Here is a 19,953-nt window from a genome sequence, read left to right as displayed (position 1 = left end):
CTTATAGAAAAATTCTGTCTTGGAATTGGTAAAACAATGTGTTGGGTTTCATTACACCCCACGGATATCTAAAACTGTAGTCTGAACCCTGAATGCTAACTGCCTATATGATACCCCTACATGGATGTTTAATAAGCATCTCAAACTCAACTTGCCCAAGGTAGAACTCTTGGTTACCCTGCAGCCCACAAATCACCTCCTCTGCAAGTTTTCTCTGTCTTAGAAAATGGATCTCCCATCTACCTGCTTGTTTAAGCAAATGTTATAAGAATTATCCTCAACTCTTTGTTTTCTCTGTCCCCACGGCCAGTCAGCAATTCCTGTTGACATTATTTCTAAAATGTGTCCCTAAATCACTGACTTCTCTCCATCACTGTTACCTTCCTGTCTAATCACCATCATCTCTTTTCTGGACCATTGCCCTGGTCTTCTAACTCAGGGGTCCCCATCCCCTGGGTCACGGACTGGTGCTGGTCCATGGGCTGTTAGGAACCGCACTGCACAGCAGGAGGTGAGCGACAGGTGAGCGAGCAAAGCTTCATCTGTATTTACAGCCACTCCCCATCACTCACATTACCGCCTGAGCTCTGCCTTCTGTCAGATCAGCAGTGGCATTAGAATATCATAGGAGTGCAAACCCTACTGTGCATTGCTCGTGTGAGGGATCTAGGTTGCGTACTTCTCATGAGACTCTAATGCCTGATGATCTGAGGTGGAGCTGAGGCCGTGATGCTAGCGCTGGGGAGTGGCTGCAAATACAGATTATCATTAGCAGAGAGGTTTGACTACACAGACACCATAATAAATCAATTGCTTGCAGACTCATTTCAAAACCCTATCAGTGAGTAGCAAGTGAAAACACGCTCAGGGCTCCCACTGATTCTGCATTATGGTGAGTCATATAATTATTTCATTAAATATTGCAATGTAATAATAATAGAAATAAAGTACACAATAAATGTAATGCACTTGAATCATCCTGAAACCATCCTCCACCCTGGTCCGTGGAAAAATTGTCTTCCACGAAACTGGTCCCTAGTGCCAAAAAAGTTGGGGACTGCTGTTCTAACCCATCTCCTTGCTCTCTTATGATCTATCTTCTGCCAAGCAGCAAGAATCATCTTTTAAAAGTCATCCCCTATTTAAAATCATTCCCATATTTAAAATTATTGTTGGTTTTCCATAGCAGTTATAAAAATATTTTTACCCCTTTACCCTGGTTTACAAAGCCCTTTGGGCATGGCCTCTACTACCTCTCTGACCTCAGCCCCTACCACTCTCCCCCATCACAGTTCTCTGGACCCCCTGACTTTCTGTTCTGTAAGGCAAACCATCGGGCACCCTCCCAACCAGAAGTGGGCTTTCCTCATCTTCCCATGGCTGGATCCTTCTAATATTTAGAAGAAACCATTCTGATAAATCCCTCATAGAGACATTTCCTGAACACCCGACGATATAGGACGTACCACCAGCCCACCAAAACTAGACAGCATTTATCACATAACCCTCTTTTATCCTACTTAAATTACCTGGATAGCATATAGCTGTCACCGACTCCAAGGCCTAAGGCCAAATATAAGACCCATGAGAGCAGGCTCCTCATCTGCTTTTTCACTATTGTTTCACTAAGACCAAGAGGAGGTGCTCAATAATGGTGCTGCATGAACAGCTGTTTTTCATATGCTGTGTTATCTCAACCTGGGAATCAATAGGTTGTTTCTATCTGTTCTGTTTTTATAGCAGACTGGAGTGTATGAGTATAAGGTCTTTGGCGTTCTGGAGGATTGCTCGCTGGATCTACTTGCAGATGTCTATATGGACTTAGACTATAGAAAACAGTGGGACCAGTATGTTAAAGGTGAGTGACACCTACAATTTAACAAAGCCAGTTAGAAAGTAGAATCTAATGTTATTTATTCTAGCCAGCAGTAAGCAAAAGGTTTAATTTTTACTATATTATGTTTCATTTTTAATTTTGGCATATATGTCTTAAAGTTCTAGGTTAAAATGTGACTTTGCTAATCTTAAGATTTGCTCCTTGCATACTATTAGAGTCACTCTCCAGTTTGCTCTGAGGGCTACTTTGTTCTTATTATAAGTTCTTTGTCATCTCATAAACCTAGGTGGTCATGGAAGGCTTCTTGGAGGAGGTGGTACCCAAGCTTTGTTTTAGAGGTTGAATCAGAGTTTTATAAATGGCAAGAATACCTATATGTGAAGAGGTGAGAGGGTGAGGGGGTGAGTGGTTAAAGGGCATTTGAGGTCTAGGGAATAGCATGAGTAAAGTGAGGAAGGCATGAAACAACATGAAATATTAAAAAACTGTGAGCAGTTGGGTGCTGTTGAGTTACTGGGGTAGCAGAATCTGGAACTAGGGTGGCAGGAGGGTCCAGAGCCCCAAGGGCCTAGGCTGGCCACCTGGCTACATTTCTTAGATTTTCACTAGAAGTGAGGGAGAGTTATGAGAGGCATTAGATTGGGGGTCTTCCTGCCACTTAGAGTGGGGAGTGGCCTCTGCCATCCCAGTCACAGTGGGATAGATACACAGCAGCTAGCCCAGGGACACAGGAAACCCTGACATACCCTTGCTGTAGTCAGGAATCTTGGTTGCAAGTAACCAAGCACTAACAAATGCCAGTGTAAGAAAAGGAGAAAGCGTTTTTTTGGTTGTTGTTGTTCATGGAATTGAAAAGTGCATAGGTGTCTGGCTTCCAGGTCAGCTACATCCAATACTTTATATCTCCAGCTTGACTGTGTTTTCTTCTGTGTTGACCTCATTCTCAGGCAGATTCTTATGTCATGGCAAAGTTGCCACCAGAGGGTGCAGGCTTACATTCTAACCATGTACATAACCCCAGAGGAATAGGAACTTTCCTATTGATGCAGCCAGAGTCCCAGGGCTGGCTCTTATAGCCTCAATATGGATCATATACTTACTTCCTGGGGACAGTTATCATGGTTTTGGGTCACTTAGTGCTATCAAATAGCCTTCCTATCTAGGGGGAATTGTGATGCCACCTATTCAGGGGAGAAGCCACAAGTTCTCTGCCCATCTCTCTAGCAGACATTGTACAGTCGTGTGCTGTAGACATTGGAAGAGCCTCTGATGTGTGGTACTTGGCATCAGCATTCCACACTATGGAGTAAAGTCGAGAGACGGCAGTAGTTTGGCTTCTCTGGAGCCATCCTGAGGTTTTCACCTAACTCTGGTCCTCCTAGATCTTCTGTAAACTGCATGAGAGCCTTTAAAAGTACACTTTTTGGCCTAAACTTGCTAGAGTGGCAAGCCAAGACTCTGTCCACACATGCCTTCCCTAAACTAATCACCTTGGCCATGTCTGGCTCAATATCCCACCCCTATAATTAACGCCGAGTCAGTTCTGCTTAAACCACATAGTGAAGGAGAAAAAGTAGAATGAGATGCTGGTCCAAGAAAGGGAGAGCCAGAGCTGAGCAGGCAAAGCAACAGATGTCTGCTCCTTCATTTCCTTTCAAGGGCATCTTCAGCCTCCTGTACCAGTGAGCTGGCAAGCTCTTTACCCCGTGGTCTGCTTCTAATAGATTTCATTTTTTCAAAAGCTAAATTAATTAACACATTGCCACAGTTAGTATCTCCTTAAGGGACTCTCTTGGTTCTTTGAGCACCCTTGGTGTAGGACCTTCTCTAAATGGTTAGTTAGAAGCTTCCTGCACAGTTTGGGGGCAGAGGCTGTGCACTTCATAGCATTCCTTTGCTATCTCCCTACAAGAGCTGATGTATATGCACTATATGCGTGGTGGACATTAAGGAGATTTGATCCCTGTAGCTGTGGTATAAAGCAACATAGGAGAGAGGAAAGAAAGTTAGGGTTAGCACAGTTAAGCAACTTTCTATCTGTTTAGAAAGGACACTGCCCTTTCTGGAACCTTCGTTTCCCAATTGAACACACTAGACTGGGTTGCTCAGTCTCAGGACACCTGTAATATGTTAAGAAATCTAAAGGGGGGGCGTAAGGACACAACAGTAAAACATTTGGTACTCTAGTGACATCTGGTGGTTTCCCTGATTTTTAAACCTGAAAATTTATTTATTTATTTATTTATTTATTTTTTTTTTGCGGTATGCGGGCCTCTCACTGTTGTGGCCTCTCCCGTTGCGGAGCACAGGCTCCGGACGCGCAGGCCTAGCGGCCATGGCTCACGGGCTTGGTCGCTCCGCGGCACGTGGGATCTTCCCGGACCAGGGCACGAACCCGTGTCTCCTGCATCGGCAGGAGGATTCTCAACCACTGCGCCACCAGGGAAGCCCTGAAAATTTATTTTTTAATGCCTAATTTTATTTCACTGCATTTTATTTGAGAGTGTTGTTTGTGCTATATGATGATCAACTTTTGCTGGGTTCTTTTATTTTTACTCTGTTTTAATATCTACTAGACTCTACCCCTGGGCAACAAGCTTTCAGTGGTAGTAAATCTGACTTTTTCTTGAATTCTGTGCCTTATGAGTGAGTGGTTTATCATCTCTACAGAATCATCATATCAAAGCTTCTTGGTTTTTTTGTTTATTTTTTCTGAATTTTTGAGTTTTATTTTGTTTATTTTTTTATACAGCAGGTTCTTACTACTCATCCATTTTATACATATTAGTGTATACATGTCAATCCCAATCTCCCAATTCATCACACACACACCCCACTGCCACTTTCTCCCGTTGGTACCCACACATTTGTTCTCTCCACCTGTGTCTCTATTTCTGCCCTGAAAACCAGTTCATCTGTACCATTTTTCTAGGTTCCACATATATGTGTTAATATATGATACTTGTTTTTCTCTTTCTGACTTAACTTCACTCTGTATGACAGTCTCCAGATCCATCCACATCTCTACAAATGACCCAATTTCGTTCCTTTTTATGGCTAATATTCCATTGTATATATGTACCACATCTTCTTCATGCATTCGTCTGTCGATGGACATTTAGGTTGCTTCCATGACCTGGCTATCGTAAATAGTGCTGAAGTGAACATTGGGGTGCATGTGTCTTTTTGAATTGTGGTTTTCTCTGGCTATATGCCCAGTAGTGGGATTGCTGGGTCATATGGTAATTCTATTATTAGTTTTTAAAGGAACCTCCATACTGTTCTCCATAGTGGCTGTATCAATTTACAATCCCACCAACAGTGCAAGAGGGTTCCCTTTTCTCCACACCCACTCCAGCATTTGTTGTTTGTAGATTTTCTGATGATGCCCATTCTAACTGGTGTGAGGTGATACCTCATTGTAGTTTTGATTTGCATTTCTCTAATAATTAGTGATGTGGAGCAGCTTTTCATGTGCTTCTTGTCCTTCTGTATATCTTCTTTGGAGAAATGTCTATTTAGGTCTTCTGCCCATTTTTGGATTGGGTTGTTTGTTTCTCTAATATTTAGCTGCATGAGCTGTTTATATATTTTGGAGATAAATCCTGTGTCCGTTGATTCATTTGCAAATATTTTCTTGCATTCTGAGGGTTGTGTTTACATCTTGTTTGTAGTTTCCTTTGCTGTGCAAAAGCTTTTAAGTTTCATTAGGTCCCATTTGTTTATTTTTGTTTTTATTTCCATTACTCTAGGAGGTGGATCAAAAAGGATCTTGCTGTGATTTATGTCAAAGAGTGTTCTTCCTATGTTTTCCGCTAAGAGTTTTATAGCGTCCGGTCTTACATTTAGGGCTCTAATCCATTTTGAGTTTATTTTTGTGTATGGTGTTAGGGAGTGTTCTAATTTCATTCTTTTATATGTAGCTGTCCAATTTTCCCATCACCACTTATTGAAGAGACTGTCTTTTCTCCATTGTATATCCTTGCCTCCTTTGTCATAGATTAGGTGACTAGGTGCCTGGGTTTATCACTGGGCTTTCTATACTGTCCCATTGATCTGTATGTCTGTTTTTGTGCCAGTACCATATTGTCTTGATGACTTTAGCTTTGTAGTATAGTCTGAAGTCAGGGAGTCTGATTCCTCCAGCTCTGTTTTTTTCCCTCAAGACTGCTTTGGCTCTTCGGAGTCTTTTGTGTCTCCATACAAATTTTAAGATTTTTTGTTCTAGTTCTGTAAAAAATTCCATTGGTAATTTGATAGGGATTGCACTGAATCTGTAGATTGTGTAGTATAGTCATTTTTACAATATTGATTCTTCCAATCCAAGAACATGGTATATCTCTCCATCTGTTTGTGTCATCTTTAATTTCTTTCATCAGTGTCTTGTAGTTTTCTGCATACCGTTCTGTTGTCTCCCTAGGTAGGTTTATTTCTAGGTATTTTATTCTTTTTGTTGCAATGGTAAATGGGAGTGTTTCCTTAATTTCTCTTTCAGATTTTTCATCATTGGTATATAGGAATGCAAGAGACTTCTGTGCATTAATTTTGTATTCTGCAACTTTACTAAATTCATTGATTAGCTCTTATAGTTTTCTGGTGGCATCTTTAGTATTCTCTACATATAGTATCATTTCATCTGCAAAGAGTGACAGTTTTACTTCTACTTTTCCGATTTGCATTCCTTTTATTTATTTTTCTTTTCTGATTGCTGGGGCTAGGACTTGCCAAAACTATGTTTAATCATAATGGTGAGAGTGGACATCCTTGTTTTGTTCCTGATCTTAGAGGAAATGCTTTCAGTTTTTTACCATTGAGAATGATATTTGCTGTGGGTTTGTCATCTACGGCATTTATTATGTTGAGGTAGGTTCCTTCTATGCCCACTTTCTGGTGATTTTTTATAATAAATGGGCATTGAAGTTTGTCAGAAACTTTTTCTGCACCTGTTGAGATGATCATACGGTTTTTATTCTTCAGTTTGTTAATATGGTGTATCACATTGATTGATTTGCATATATTGAAGAATCCTTGCATCCCTGGGATAAATCCCACTTAATCACGGTGTGTGATCCTTTGAATGTGTTTTTGGATTCTGTTTGCTAGAATTTTGTTGAGGATTTTTGCGTCTATGTTCATCAGTGATATTGGTGTGTAATTTTCTTTTTTTGCAGTATCTTTTTCTGGTTTTTGTATCAGGGTGATGGTGGCCTCGTAGAATGAGTTTGGGAGTGTTCCTCCCTCTGATATATTTTGTAAGAGTTTGAGAATGATAGGTGTTATCTCGTCTGTAAATATTTGATAGAATTCACCTGTGAAGCCATCTGGTCCTGGACTTTTGTTTGTTGCAAGATTTTTAATCACAGTTTCAATTTCATTACTTGTGATTGTTCTGTTCATATTTTCTATTTCTTCCTGTTTCAGTCTTGGAAGGTTATACCTTTCTAAGAATTTTTCCATTTCTTCCAGGTTGTCCATTTTACTGGCATAGAGTTGCTTGTAGTAGTCTCTTAGTATGTTTTGTATTTCTGGGCTGTCTGTTGTAACTTCTCCTTTTTCATTTCTCATTTTATTGATTTGAGTCCTCTCACTCTTTTTCTTGATGAGTCTGCCTAATGGTTAATCCATTTTGTTTATCTTCTCAAAGAACCAGCTTTTAGTTTTATCAATCTTTGCTATTGTTTTCTTTGTTTCAATTTCATTTATTTCTACTCTGATCTTTATGAGTTCTTTCCTTCTGCTAACTTTCGGTTTTGTGTGTTCTTCTTTCTCAAGGTCCTTTAGGTGTAAGGTTAGATTGTTTATTTGAGATTTTTCTTGTTTCCTGAGGTAGGCTTCTATTGCTAAAAACTTCCCTCTTAGAACAGCTTTTGCTGCATCCCATAGGTTTTGGATGGTCATTTTTTTGTTGTAATTTGTTTCCAGGTATTTTTTGATTTCCTCAGTGATGTCTTGGTTATTTAGTAGCATATTGTTTAACTTCCATTTGTTTGTGTTTTTTATGTTGTTTTCCCTGTAATTGATTTCTGATCTCATAGCATTGTTGTCAGAAAGGTGCTTGATATTATTTAAATTTTCTTAAATTTACTGAGGCTTGATTTGTTACCCAAGATGTGATCTATCCTGGAAAATGTTCCGTGTGCACTTGAGAAGAAAACGTAATCTGCTGGTTTTGGATGGAATGTCCTATAAATATCAATTAAATCTATCTGGTCTGTTGTGTCATTTAAAGCTTGTGTTTCCTTATTAATTTTCTGTTTGGATGATCTGTCCGTTGGTGTAAGTGAGGTATTAAAGTCTCCCACTATTATTGTGTTACTGTTGGTTTCCTCTTTTATAGCTGTTAGCAGTTGCCTTATGTATTGAGGTGCTCCTATGGTGGGTGCATATATATTTATAATTGTTATATCTTCTTCCTGGTTTGATCCCTTGATCATTATGTAGTGTCCTTCCTTGTCTCTTGTAACATTTTTTATTTTTAAAGTCTATTTAATCTGATATAAGTATTGCTACTCTAGCTTTCTTTTGATTTCCATTTGCATGGAATATCTTTTTCCATCCCCTCACTTTCAGTCTGTATGTGTCCTTAGGTCTGAAATGGGTCTCTTGTAGACAGCATATATATGGGTCTTGTTTTTGTATCCATTCAACAATCCTGTGTCTTTTGGTGGAAGCATTTAATCCGTTCATGTTTAAGGTAATTATCAATATTTATGTTCCTGTTACCATTTTCTTAATTGTTATGGGTTTGTTTTTGTAGTTCCTTTTTTTCTCTTTGTTTCCCACTTAGAGAAGTTCCTTTAGCATTTGTTGCAGAGCTGGTTTGGTGGCGCTGAATTTTCTTAGCTTTTGCTTGTCTGTAAAGCTTTTGCTTTCTCCATTGAATCTGAATGAGATCCTTGCCGGGAAGAGTAGTCTTGGTTGTAGGTATTTCCCTTTCATCACTTTAAATGTATCATGCCACTCCCTTCTGGCTTGCAGAGTTTCTGCTGAGAAATCAGCTGTTAACCTTATGGGAGTTCCCCTTTTATGTTATTTGTCATTCTTCCCTTGTTGCTTTCAATAATTTTTCTTTGTCTTTAATTTTTGTCAGTGTGATTACTGTGTGTCTCAGCATGTTTCTCCTTGGGTTTATCCTACCTGGGAGTCTCTGTGCTTCCTGGACTTGGGTGGCTCTTTGCTTTCCCACGTTAGGGAAATTTTTGACTATAATGCCTTCAAATATTTTCTCAGGTCCTTTCTCTTGTTCTTCTCCTTCTGGGACCCCTATAATGTGAATGTTGTTGTGTTTAATGTTGTCCCAGAGGTCTCTTAGGCTGTCTTCATTTCTTTTCATTCTTTTTTCTTTAGTCTGTTCTGTGGCAGTGAATTCCACCATTCTGTCTTCCTGGTCACTTATCCATTCTTCTGCCTCAGTTATTCTTTTTTTTTTGTGGTATGCGGGCCTCACTGTTGTGGCCTCTCCTGTTGTGGAGCACAGGCTCTGAACGCGCAGGCTCAGCAGCCATTGCTCACGGGCCCAGCCGCTCCGTGGCATGTGGGATCTTCCCAGACCAGGGCACGAACCCGTGTCCCCTGCATCGGCAGGCGGATTCTCAACCACTGCGCCACCAGGGAAGCCCTCAGTTATTCTGCTATTGACTCCTTCTAGAGTATTTTTCATTTCAGTTATTGTATTGTTCATCTCTGTTTGTTTGTTCTTTAGTTCTTCTAGGTCTTTGTTAAACATTTCTTGCATCTTCTAGATCTTTGCCTCCATTCTTTTTCCGAGGTCCTGAATCATCTTCACTATCATTATTCTGTACTCTTTTTCTGGAAGATTTCCTATCTCCACTTCATTTAGTTGTTTTTCTGGGGTTTTATCTTGTTCCTTCATCTGGTACATAGTCCTCTGCCTTTTCATGTTGTCTATCTTTCTGTGAATGGGGTTTTTGTTCTACAAGCTACAGGATTGTAGTTCTTCTTGCTTCTTCTGTCTGACCTCTGGTGGATGAGGCTATCTAAGAGGTTTGTGCAAGTTTCCTGATGGGAGGCAAAGCTTCTTGTTAATAGAAGCCAAAGAGGCTTCTATATGCAATAACTTCTTTTTTTTTTTTTTCAGAACTTTATGAGAAAGAGTGCAATGGAGAAGTAATGGTCTACTGGCAAGTCAAGTACCCTTTTCCCATGTCCAACAGAGATGTATCCTTTCCAAAAACATACCATTACTCAGCTTTTGAAGTGTTTCTGTGCCCCATGGCCATCACCCAATGGTGGTATGTCCAGCAGGTGTGGACAATATTGTCTTTGACTCTTGTAGAGACATCTGCTACAGCTGTTGCTTCCTGTGTGGCTTTCAGATTTCCAGGCCTGACCACGTGGAGCATCTGTAATTATGGTCACAGGAGTGCAGCTCATAATTTCCCGAAAAGTTTTCTAGGAAATCCTTGTGCCAGAGAATTGCGGACCTGAAAACAACTTTTCATAAAGAGTATTCAATACACTCTCAATCTGTAGGAGAGGAAGTAGGGATCCAGAGAGACAATGTGACAGAGTCCCACACTCAGGTGGTTAGCAGCAGACTGGGGCTGGGACCCAGGCCCCACATTTCCAGCTCCCTCCACCTCCTTCCTCCTCGAATAATGGATATGGACACTGTGTGTATGTTTCTTCCCCTCAGTTTCCTTTATTATGATATGAAGCAGTTGAATGGATGTGAGGAGTTTTAGCTGACAGTCCAAGTCTCTATGAAGCCCCTTAGGGCCAGCCTGGGAGGGTTTGATGGGCATTTGCTGGGTGGGCAGATGGGGTAGAATATAGGCGGGGACAGGTGAGATTTCCACTCCACTGTTCTCTTCAATCATAGCAGCTGAGTGCTTTACACACTGAATTTCCATAAATAATCCTTTTAACAAAGGTTCTGTGGAATTAAAAGAAAAAAAAAAACTTGGAAACCAGTGAACTGGATGATCGCTGGAATCTTTTCTAGATCTAACATTCTGTAAGTCTGTATATTCCTAAATAATTGTTCTTTAAAAAGAGAGGGGACATCAGGGTGGTTTGTGGGTATTGTTTCTGTGTGTTTTGTGTGTATGTGTCTACCCTGGCCCAGCTAGATTACAGACTCCATAAGGGATTATTTTGGCCAAGTTCCCACAGACTGCTAGATACATGTGGTAGGTAATTCAAGATTGTGGTAGATTTTATATGGTTTTCTCTCCTCCTGCCAACAACTGTGCAGGGTAGGAGCCATCATCCCCATCAGTCAGGGAGGGAAACTGAGGCAAAGGGAAGTTCAGAATCCTGCTCAGGTTCTCATCAGGTTCTCACCACTAGTGGGTGGCAGAGGCAGGCCTGGGCCCAGGTCCAGCTGTGACCAGAGAAGGTGATCTGGACCAGGGCAACACCACTTTCTGACCTCCTGTGGATACTGCTGGGGGCTGTTCTCAGGAGTGGACACTTGGTGCTCCTTGAAGTTTGGTTTCATTGGCTTTCCAGTGCCACACAGTCCCGTAATGAGTTTCTTAGTCCTTGTATATACACATATGTATCTCCAGCAAGGGCTGTTCAATTTTTAGAATAGAGAACAGTGTAATGGAAAAGAACATTAGTTTTGGAGGGAAAGATCCCAGGTTAAGTGTGCTCTCATTTCCTGGTTTGCTCTGTGATCTTGGAAAATGCACTTCACTTCTCTGGGCCTCAGTAAACTAGTGGTTCTCTACTCATAGACTGTGTGGCATGCTGGACCTTCCAACCCTTCAAAGAACTCTGTGAAATGGCAGTGAATATATCAAGTTAATTTTTCTTCCATGGAGTGTCAGGTGATGTTTATCACATGAGCTAAGCAAGGTGTGGGACCATATTTGCTGTGAGGAAAAAACAAAAGACTTGGGAAAGAGGAAATCCAGAGCTAAAGCAACTTCATTCCTTCCCTAAAACATTTAAGAGATTTACTCATCAGTGCCTAGAGACTGGGGGCAGTAGACCATCCTGCAGGGTGCCTGGGGGAGGGGCAGCCCACTGTGGGTGCTGTAGAGCCTCCGAGCTGGCCTGGGGCTATGGTCGCGGCTGTTGCAGTAAGTGTAACTGTGTTGTACGTACAGTGGTTGTTTGGATTATTTTAGGCTTTAATTCCTTCTCCTGTGAAACCTAAAATTCTGCTATTGGAAAGTCTAATGAACACATTAAAGAGCTGAGCCCTCTGTAGCTATGAAAATCTCACCAGGTTTTGGAGTCTAATCTTGGTTCAAATTCAGGTTCCATCACTTCAGCTGGGCTATGGGATCTTCAGCAAGTTTCTTCTCTGAGGATGGGGATACTTATGCTGGACTCACAGGGACTTTCTCAGGATCAAAATTGATGCCAATTGTAAAGCACACGATGCATGTACGTGGTAAGGGCTCAATAAGTGATGACTCATGTTTCTTAAAATCAAATCATCTTCCCTATAATAGTGCCCCAGACGTAGTGGTTATTCTATAAGTGTTTATTGAGTTGAAATGGCTTTGTGATTCTTGGTGAACCAGCAAGGGCATCTGCTTACTAAATATTCAGGTATTCATGTGTCTTCCTATGATCTCCAGGTGTAAGTAACCCTTCCTGACCATCCTCTGTGCATAGAGGTCAGTGATTAGGGGAAGGACGAAGAGCAATGGCCCCATTGTTTACTGAGGGTTTATTCTGCTCCAGTCTCTCTCTAGAGCCCCCACCAAGTCTGACTGCAGGGCAGTGGTACCCTCTTTTCTTTCAGAGGGAAACCAATCTCAGAAAAGTTGAGTTACCAAACCAGGATCACAAGCTGATAAGTGACCAATCCTCTGAGATCTCATTGCCATCTTGGAAAAACGAGGAATGGGTTCCCCACATAACTAAAAGCAGCAGGGAACGATTCACAGGTGGGTAACACACGCTCTCAAATGAGAACACCAGGTAGGAGGAGCTGCGGTTTTGCAGAGCAGGTCGGCAGACAGGGCAGGAAGTGAAGTAACAGTGCAAGGGAGCAAATGCCAAGTGGAGGAACAGAATCATCTCCCTTTGCTTCTGGCTTGCGGGCTTCTGCCCATCTGAGGTGCTGGCCTTGATGTTGTGCCTTGACTGGCGGTGTGGTACGTGTATGTGCGGCAGCGGCGAGAGCTGGACCATGAAGGACAGAAGATCCACGTGATCCTGGCCCAGAGCACCTCCGTGCCACAGTTTCCAGAGAAGTCGGGCGTGATTCGGGTGAAGCAGTACAAGCAGAGGCTGGCGATCCAGAGCGATGGCAAGAGGGGGAGCAAAGGTAAAATGAGGGCACGTGTTGGCGCACCAGCCAGGAGCACCGATATAAGGCCACACTGGCTGCAAGGCACGTAAAATGCAGGATGCTTTATTCCCTGAGGTCAGGGACTGGGCACGGGCGCAAAAGAAACAAGGGAGACTCAATTCACCCCAGAAGCTTGGCTACAATGCAGCGTGGATGTTTAAATCTGATCAATTCATTCTTTACCGACTCTTGCATTGTTCAGATGAAATCAGAACATCCAAGTGAACCAGAAGGTTTAGAAGCTCACTTCAGGCTGGTCCTGTCCATGCACACACCAGCCAAGCGGGGGCAGGAGGGCTAGTGGGACCATCTCTGAGGAGGCAGCTCCTGCTCAGCAAAAACCCAGGGACTCAGGACCTGCCTGCCTTGAGTTCCAGCCTCTGGAGAGAGGCTGGGAGGGGTCCATGCGGCCACCTGCTGGACTGGAATGGGTGTGGCCTTGAGGCTGTGGCAAAATCTGAACTTAGTTGTGACATGTGTGTTAGATCTGCCGCCTTGGGCATGTCACCCCACTCTTCTGAGTCTCCGTTTTATCATTTATAAACTGGGGTTCAATTTTATCAACTCCTTAGGATTGAGATGATTAATGAGAGGAATAATAAAATGAGAGACTGTATCTAAGTCTAGCCCTTGCCAGGTGGTTAATAAATATCAGCAGAATGAGCCTTGGCTGTTTTCCAAAGTGTTTATGTGTAAGTCTCCCGTAAGGCAAGGCAGAGGGGCAAGTCCACTTGAATTCCGTGTTACCTCCCTCCTTACTTTCTGGACCTGGATATGAAGGTGGAATGTTTGCAAAGTTTGTTATTATATCTTTCTAACATGTTTCTTCCTTTTGAATTGTCCTTTCTTTTCCTCTCTAGTTTTCATGTATTACTTCGATAACCCAGGTGGCCAAATTCCGTCCTGGCTCGTTAACTGGGCTGCCAAGGTGAGATCCCAGGAGGCAGGAGGGGAAGTGTGTTTGACAAATGTTGACTTAGCCCATGGGGCTGTCAGGCTGAAGAGATGAGCTGTCTCAGGCTCATGATGCTCTTTTATGAGGCAACTCTGTTGAGTGACTATGGTTAGGACTGGGGTTGCCAATACCCAGCACAGAGGCTGGGACAAAAGACAAATAATCTTTAGCTGGAATGCCAGCCCTCCCTGCTTTTCTCTGAGAGCCCGCACCAGGATCCCAATAGCCTGGTCCTTGTAGGGACAATGGTGCCTGTGGATCCTCTATCTGCTTATAGAGGAGTTAGGCCAACCTGGCCCAGGAGACACCAGCCATGTCCAAGCCTGGGGAAGCCTTCAGTTTTTTTAATGGTTCTTTTGTTTTTCTGTAAGGAGAGGGAACCACAGTGGTACCCAGATCACTAGAGACTGCCTAGGACCTGGAATCATGGTGACCATTCAGTCTGCTTTATAAGGCCCTACGTACTGGGTGGAAGCCTCACCGATTCCCTGGGAGAGTGAAAACGCACATAGGTTTTGAGTCAAACACATGATATTTTGAATCCTGGCCTTGTTTCTGACTGTGTAATCTAGGGAAGCCATCAATTTCTTCCCTCGTAAAAATGGAGATGGATATTCCCGCCCTGTAGAGAAGGAGTAAATAGAACAATGTTTGGAGAAAGTCTTGAACAGTGTTCAACACTAACTAAAGAATGACATATCCTGCCTCTTGCCCCCAGTCCTTACCATTTTCTAATTCTGGAAAGCAAGTCCTTTCTTTCACTTCTTTGGAAGAATCCCACAGCCTAACCCAATCTCATTTTTGGGTTTTCTTTTTCTTTTGAAAAAATGGTGTCTTAGAAATATCTTAGCTTTTTATTAGCAAAAGTTAAAATATACAACAAGGTCTTATAACAGTGGCCCCTGCGGTTCAGCCTTACCTGTGCCCTGCATCTTACCTTTTGTTATCATCTACTGCAACGCTCTGTGGAAATCTGCTCGTGGGCCCTATTGTCATATTTATTACTCCCAAAGCCATCTTCCTTTACCTTTGCCACATCCCGAAGAATTAAGAATAATCCCTGTGAGGATATAGAAGTGACAGTCTCCTTTCCTTTGCAGAATGGAGTTCCTAACTTCTTGAAAGACATGACAAAAGCCTGTCAGAACTATCACAAGAAAACCTAAGGGAGGGAATTGGGAGTCTTGTGTCCATGGAATGATGTCTCCAGAAGTGCCACAACCGCCAGCGCTCAGCCTGCCTTTCACTTTTTTGTCCTCAGAGGCTTGCACGCTCTCCAGCATGTTGTCCCCAGGTGTGTTTGCCTGACGCCCGGCTTCCTTTCCCACTCTCGCTTCCCCAGGACCCGCTGCCTTCTTCCACTGTTGAATGTGGGTCAGATTAGGGAAACTTTTGCTTGTTTACTTTTAAAAAGGGGAGTCCTCAGTAAGGAACACAGTCAATCCATTGTGCCATTCTAGGGAGATCTTGGGTGGAGGACTGATAACACCATCTAAGAGTGACTGATCCTGGCAAGCTGGCTCCTTCCCACATGTGATTTCTTGCAACCCAGGGGGGTGATTTCCTGCTGAAGTTGCATTTTCTTCAGAACTTACGCTCAGTGCACCAAGACTGGGAGATTCATGTCCATTTGCCTTATGCTTTGCTGCCTTGATCTGAGCTGATAATCCACTAAACCTCTCCCCATTCCTGCTTGTGGAGGATCATGAGCTCTTTTGATTTTAAACCATTTTGAAGAATGTTGCAGACCTAAGTGTATAGTGTGATAACAGTTTTTTCTTATCACCCATGTCTGGGTTTGTCTCTTTCCCATATGCCACTGGAGAAGGCTGTCCGTACCTCACTAGCTCTTTCTTTTACTGGACACTAGGCATCAAGACTGCTCTGGCAGTTACCAGAAGCCCACCTACTTTGCACACAGCATTGCGATAATGTGTCTTTTTATGCAATTTCCCTTCCAGAATGTTTGGAGATGTTGAAAGGATAAGAGTTCCCAGCCAGGGAAATATTAATTAGTGGTGTGGTTCACTCTGCACCTTTTTCTCAGGAATTCTACCTAAGTTATCCACCTGTCCCACCACCAGAAGACCTTCCATTTCCTACTTTTCTCTTGAATTTTGGAGGGAAAGATATTCTGTGGACAAAGGCACAGCCTTATAATCTCAGGGAAAAATTGTAACCACTGTATGTGACGGTACCAAACATTGATTAAGGGGAATAAAAATCCAGGATGCAAAGCCAGAAGCAGGGGATTTATTAAAATGGGATACTCCAGACTCTGTAATTTCTCTCTGGAAAGGGAAGTGCATTGAACACCAAATAAATACAGAGTGACTTATACTTGTCCTGTCTGCAGTCTCCTTCCTGCCTTGTTCCTTCTGTGAGAATAAGTCTGTTAGGTCTCTTTGGTTTGCAAGTCACATCCAACCTAACTCATGGACTTGAAGGAATTTTAGTCTCACTTACATGCAAGGCCAGGTGTAGAGTGGTCTCAAGTATGGGTTGATACGGGTGCTCAAACTGGCATTAGGAATCAGCTCGTTCTTCTTTAAGGTTTCTTTGATTTGGGGCTGTGTTTGGTGGCAGGACTGCTGCTGATAGCAAATGGTAGGCCTGCATCTTCTCAGGTTCCTGCTGAGTCAAAAAAAGACAGTATTTCTTCCCAGTAGATCCTGAACCATCCCATGATTCCCTCTAAACCATGTGTTGATCCCTGCCCTAGTCACTGTGGTCATATGGATAGAATTATGCAAATTAGCATTTACTTCATAAATGTGTCATTAAATTATCACTATTAGTAATGTAGTTGGAATTTAATTTTTGGTAAAGTAAATTTAAATGTCTCATGTAATAGAGGTCAAGTTGACATTTTATGTATAAAGTCATTGAAAGACAAACACTAGGATTATAGTCTTTGAGCAGAGAATCTGCATGAAATGGTGTCAGGCAAACCGTATCTTTTACAGTGTTTGACAATCTGCTAAGAACACTGAGTATACTAAGAATACTGAGTTTCTAGATAAGGCAGTTTAAGAAAAGTCACTAAGCTTGCTATAATTAGTAGAGTTAAGACCCTTTGGCATTCATGCTTGCTTATTCAGAGAAGACAGTCCTATACAGCATTGATATAGGTTACGTGAGAAACTGAGAAGCCCTGAGCCAATATTAAATGCAAGGGGCCCAAAATATGTAGAATTGGTGCTCTGGAAGCTGCACTGGATTCTTCAAGGTCTGTCTCTGTGCAGGGGCTGAAAGTATCATTTGGAATTTGAAAGTTATAAGTGTATTGTCATTACTCTAGCTCTTTGTTTCACTTATTTTCTCATGTCTGTCTCTGAATAGACAAAAAATAGACTTTTTTTGGATAGAAACCCTTCTTTCACTTTGATTTCTGGCCCTCAAATGATAACTAAATGAGTGAATTTAATGATTTGGGGAAGAATGACCAAATGACACACACCCAGAAGGCAAAACTTACCCAGATATAGAAGTTTAATTTGATTACATTAAATACTACTTTAATATTTAATAATTTAGTTCTAGCCAAATTATTTCCTCGAGTCATCGTTTTAGGGGTTCTTGATTCCTGAGGATCTCATTGTTTTTTCCTTGAAAGCACTCAGGTTCTTTGTTTGTTAAGGGGTGGCTTTGCTGGTGTGGCTGTGGGTTATACTTTAATGTTATGGAAATGGTGCAGTCTGGACTGAGTTCCACTGTGATTAGTCAGGATTTCAGGATTCTCATGATGAAAGTAGCACTACTGTTAGTGCTAAATGTTTTCCACAGGCAAATTATTCACGCTGCATAACAGTTCAAAGTTAATGACCACCTTGGAACTGAGGGATTCCAGCAGAGGGTCACTTCCTTAAAAACGTTCCTATTTCACAGTGAGGGTCCTGGCCTGGCTCCCTGGCTGAGATTCCTCTCCCAGAATCCCCACCTCTACTGCCTGCCCTTCAATCCTCCTGCTTCCCAGCTGGGTTTCATTGAAAGAGAGAGAGAGAGCAGGAAGAGCCCATTTGGTTCTCATGTTTCTGGTAGCACCACCCAGTCTGCTCAGAGAATTATCTTTAAAAGTTGTAAGATGCATGTTCACTTCACAGATATTTCTCAATGGTCTGGTGTCCATCTGGCAAGGGGACAGGTATGGCTGTTCCTGGGATGAGTGGGACAGACTTGGTGTTCGCCCTCATGGAGCTTACCCAGTGAAGAAGACACAATGGACAAGCTGTTGAAAAGGTGATGAGTTGTGAGAAAGGGCAAGTAGGGGGGGCTAGAATCTAAACCTGGGGGCACTAACCAACTTTGAGGGGTCAGGGGAGAACATGTTGGAGTTGGCTGGATGAAGGTTGGAGAAGAAAACTATTCCACATGGAAGGCAGCGTTTCCATAAAATCCCTCAAGAAGGAAAGCCGGTCATGTTGGAGGAACTACCAGAGGCCAGTAGGTCTGAGCAATGAAAGTGGAAGAAGGCATCTCACATGTGGCTGAAGAAGGAGACCATCAGGTCATGGGAGATCCTGAGAGGTATGGCAAGGACTTTGGACTTTATACCCAGAACACCAGTAAGCTTTGAAGGATTTTAGGCTGAGCAGTGACCAGATAAGACATATTCATTCCTAACAGCCCCCATGGTTCTTCACCATCTCCAGTGTCCCTCCAGCACCATCATGGGGGTGCTCTCCAACGTGCTGTATGCCTCGTGGCTCTGAATCATCCTCACCGTCAGGCTGCACACTGAGTAGCCCACACCCAAACCTAGTTTCTAAGGTTGAGCATCAGCCTCTGAAGTTTAAGGGGAGTAAATGAGGTGCAGGGAACACCCATGGGCACAGCCCCCTTCTTTTCTTGCCTACACTGTTGTCAACATGCCCTCCTATGTGACTGCACCATGTAGCCCATCAGAACAGAGCTACTACAGGAGCCAGAAGTGTCAGAGAAAAAGAAAAGGCATACAAAATGTAAGCAGGTCTGCCTTCCCCAAAGTTTATTTTACTATACTGCTCCCCAACTAAAAGGAAGAATATATATATTTTTCTTGAGAATATAGAAACACTTTATTCGTTTAGGTTCTCAGCGTTTAGAACCAGCATAATGGAAGGACTTCAGAAAAATTATTTATATTGTTAATCTATTTATGTGAATGTTTGTGTGTGTCTGCTTGGACACATATAATATGTGCTCCATTTCAGAAGGTGTGATAATGGAACAACAACTAGACAGCATGTTATGTGAAGTGGCTTTGCACGTTCTCTACATGACGTGCCAGGCTCAGTGCTAGGCAGTGGAGTTCGTAAAGTTGAACAAATTCTTCCCTTAGGTAATTAGCAGACTACAGAGGACATGGAATATGTGCACAGTTTATGAGAATGACATCACCACCTTATGTAAGGAAAATATGTAATATTTTCAGAGTCTGTGGCTAACTGCTCTTAAAAACAAGACAACAGGCCCCAAATGGAGTCACTTATGCTAAGCCCCACATCCCAAACCAAGACTTAATATCAGTTTCGGCTCTCCCCAAAATGGAATCTCAAACCAGTCCATCAGGAATTGCCTCATCAGCACTAGTTAATCTGCCTGATAGACCTCTGTCCTCCCCTAAATGAAAGTAATGTTGCAATAACCAACCTTCTTTTTTTCCTAATATAACTTCCTTGTTTCTGCTTCCTTCTGCCTATAAAATTCTCTCATTTTGTACATTCCTTTCGAGCTCCTTTCTATCTCCTAGGAGGGATACTGTCCTATCGAACTGATTTTTGCTTAAACAAGCTCTTAAAATTTTTAATATGCCTCAGTTTCTCTTTTAACAGCTCTGGTGTGAGAAGAGGGAACTTAAGGAGACCCGCCTCCCCAAAGGCCCCAAGAAGCAAAAGCAACCAG

General features: G+C 42.4%; 1 protein-coding gene across 1 annotated transcript in view; it reads left to right on the top strand.

The window, feature by feature from the left end:
* Positions 1-16,410, top strand: part of LOC131747038 (phosphatidylcholine transfer protein) — a 28,061-nt gene extending 11,651 nt beyond the window's left edge. The window contains exons 2-6 of the mRNA XM_067021493.1: positions 1,741-1,858; positions 9,936-10,015; positions 12,920-13,091; positions 13,976-14,043; positions 15,171-16,410. Coding sequence (XP_066877594.1) covers positions 1,741-1,858; positions 9,936-10,015; positions 12,920-13,091; positions 13,976-14,043; positions 15,171-15,236 — 504 coding nt within the window. The 3' untranslated portion in view covers positions 15,237-16,410. The remainder of the gene's footprint in view (positions 1-1,740; positions 1,859-9,935; positions 10,016-12,919; positions 13,092-13,975; positions 14,044-15,170) is intronic.
* Positions 16,411-19,953: the final 3,543 nt, after the last annotated feature.

Source organism: Kogia breviceps, chromosome 19, assembly GCF_026419965.1.
Source record: "Kogia breviceps isolate mKogBre1 chromosome 19, mKogBre1 haplotype 1, whole genome shotgun sequence".
In the NCBI taxonomy this organism is placed as follows: Eukaryota; Metazoa; Chordata; class Mammalia; order Artiodactyla; family Physeteridae; genus Kogia; species Kogia breviceps.
Note: the sequence above shows the minus strand (reverse complement) of the source record. Positions and strands in the feature narration are given on the sequence as shown.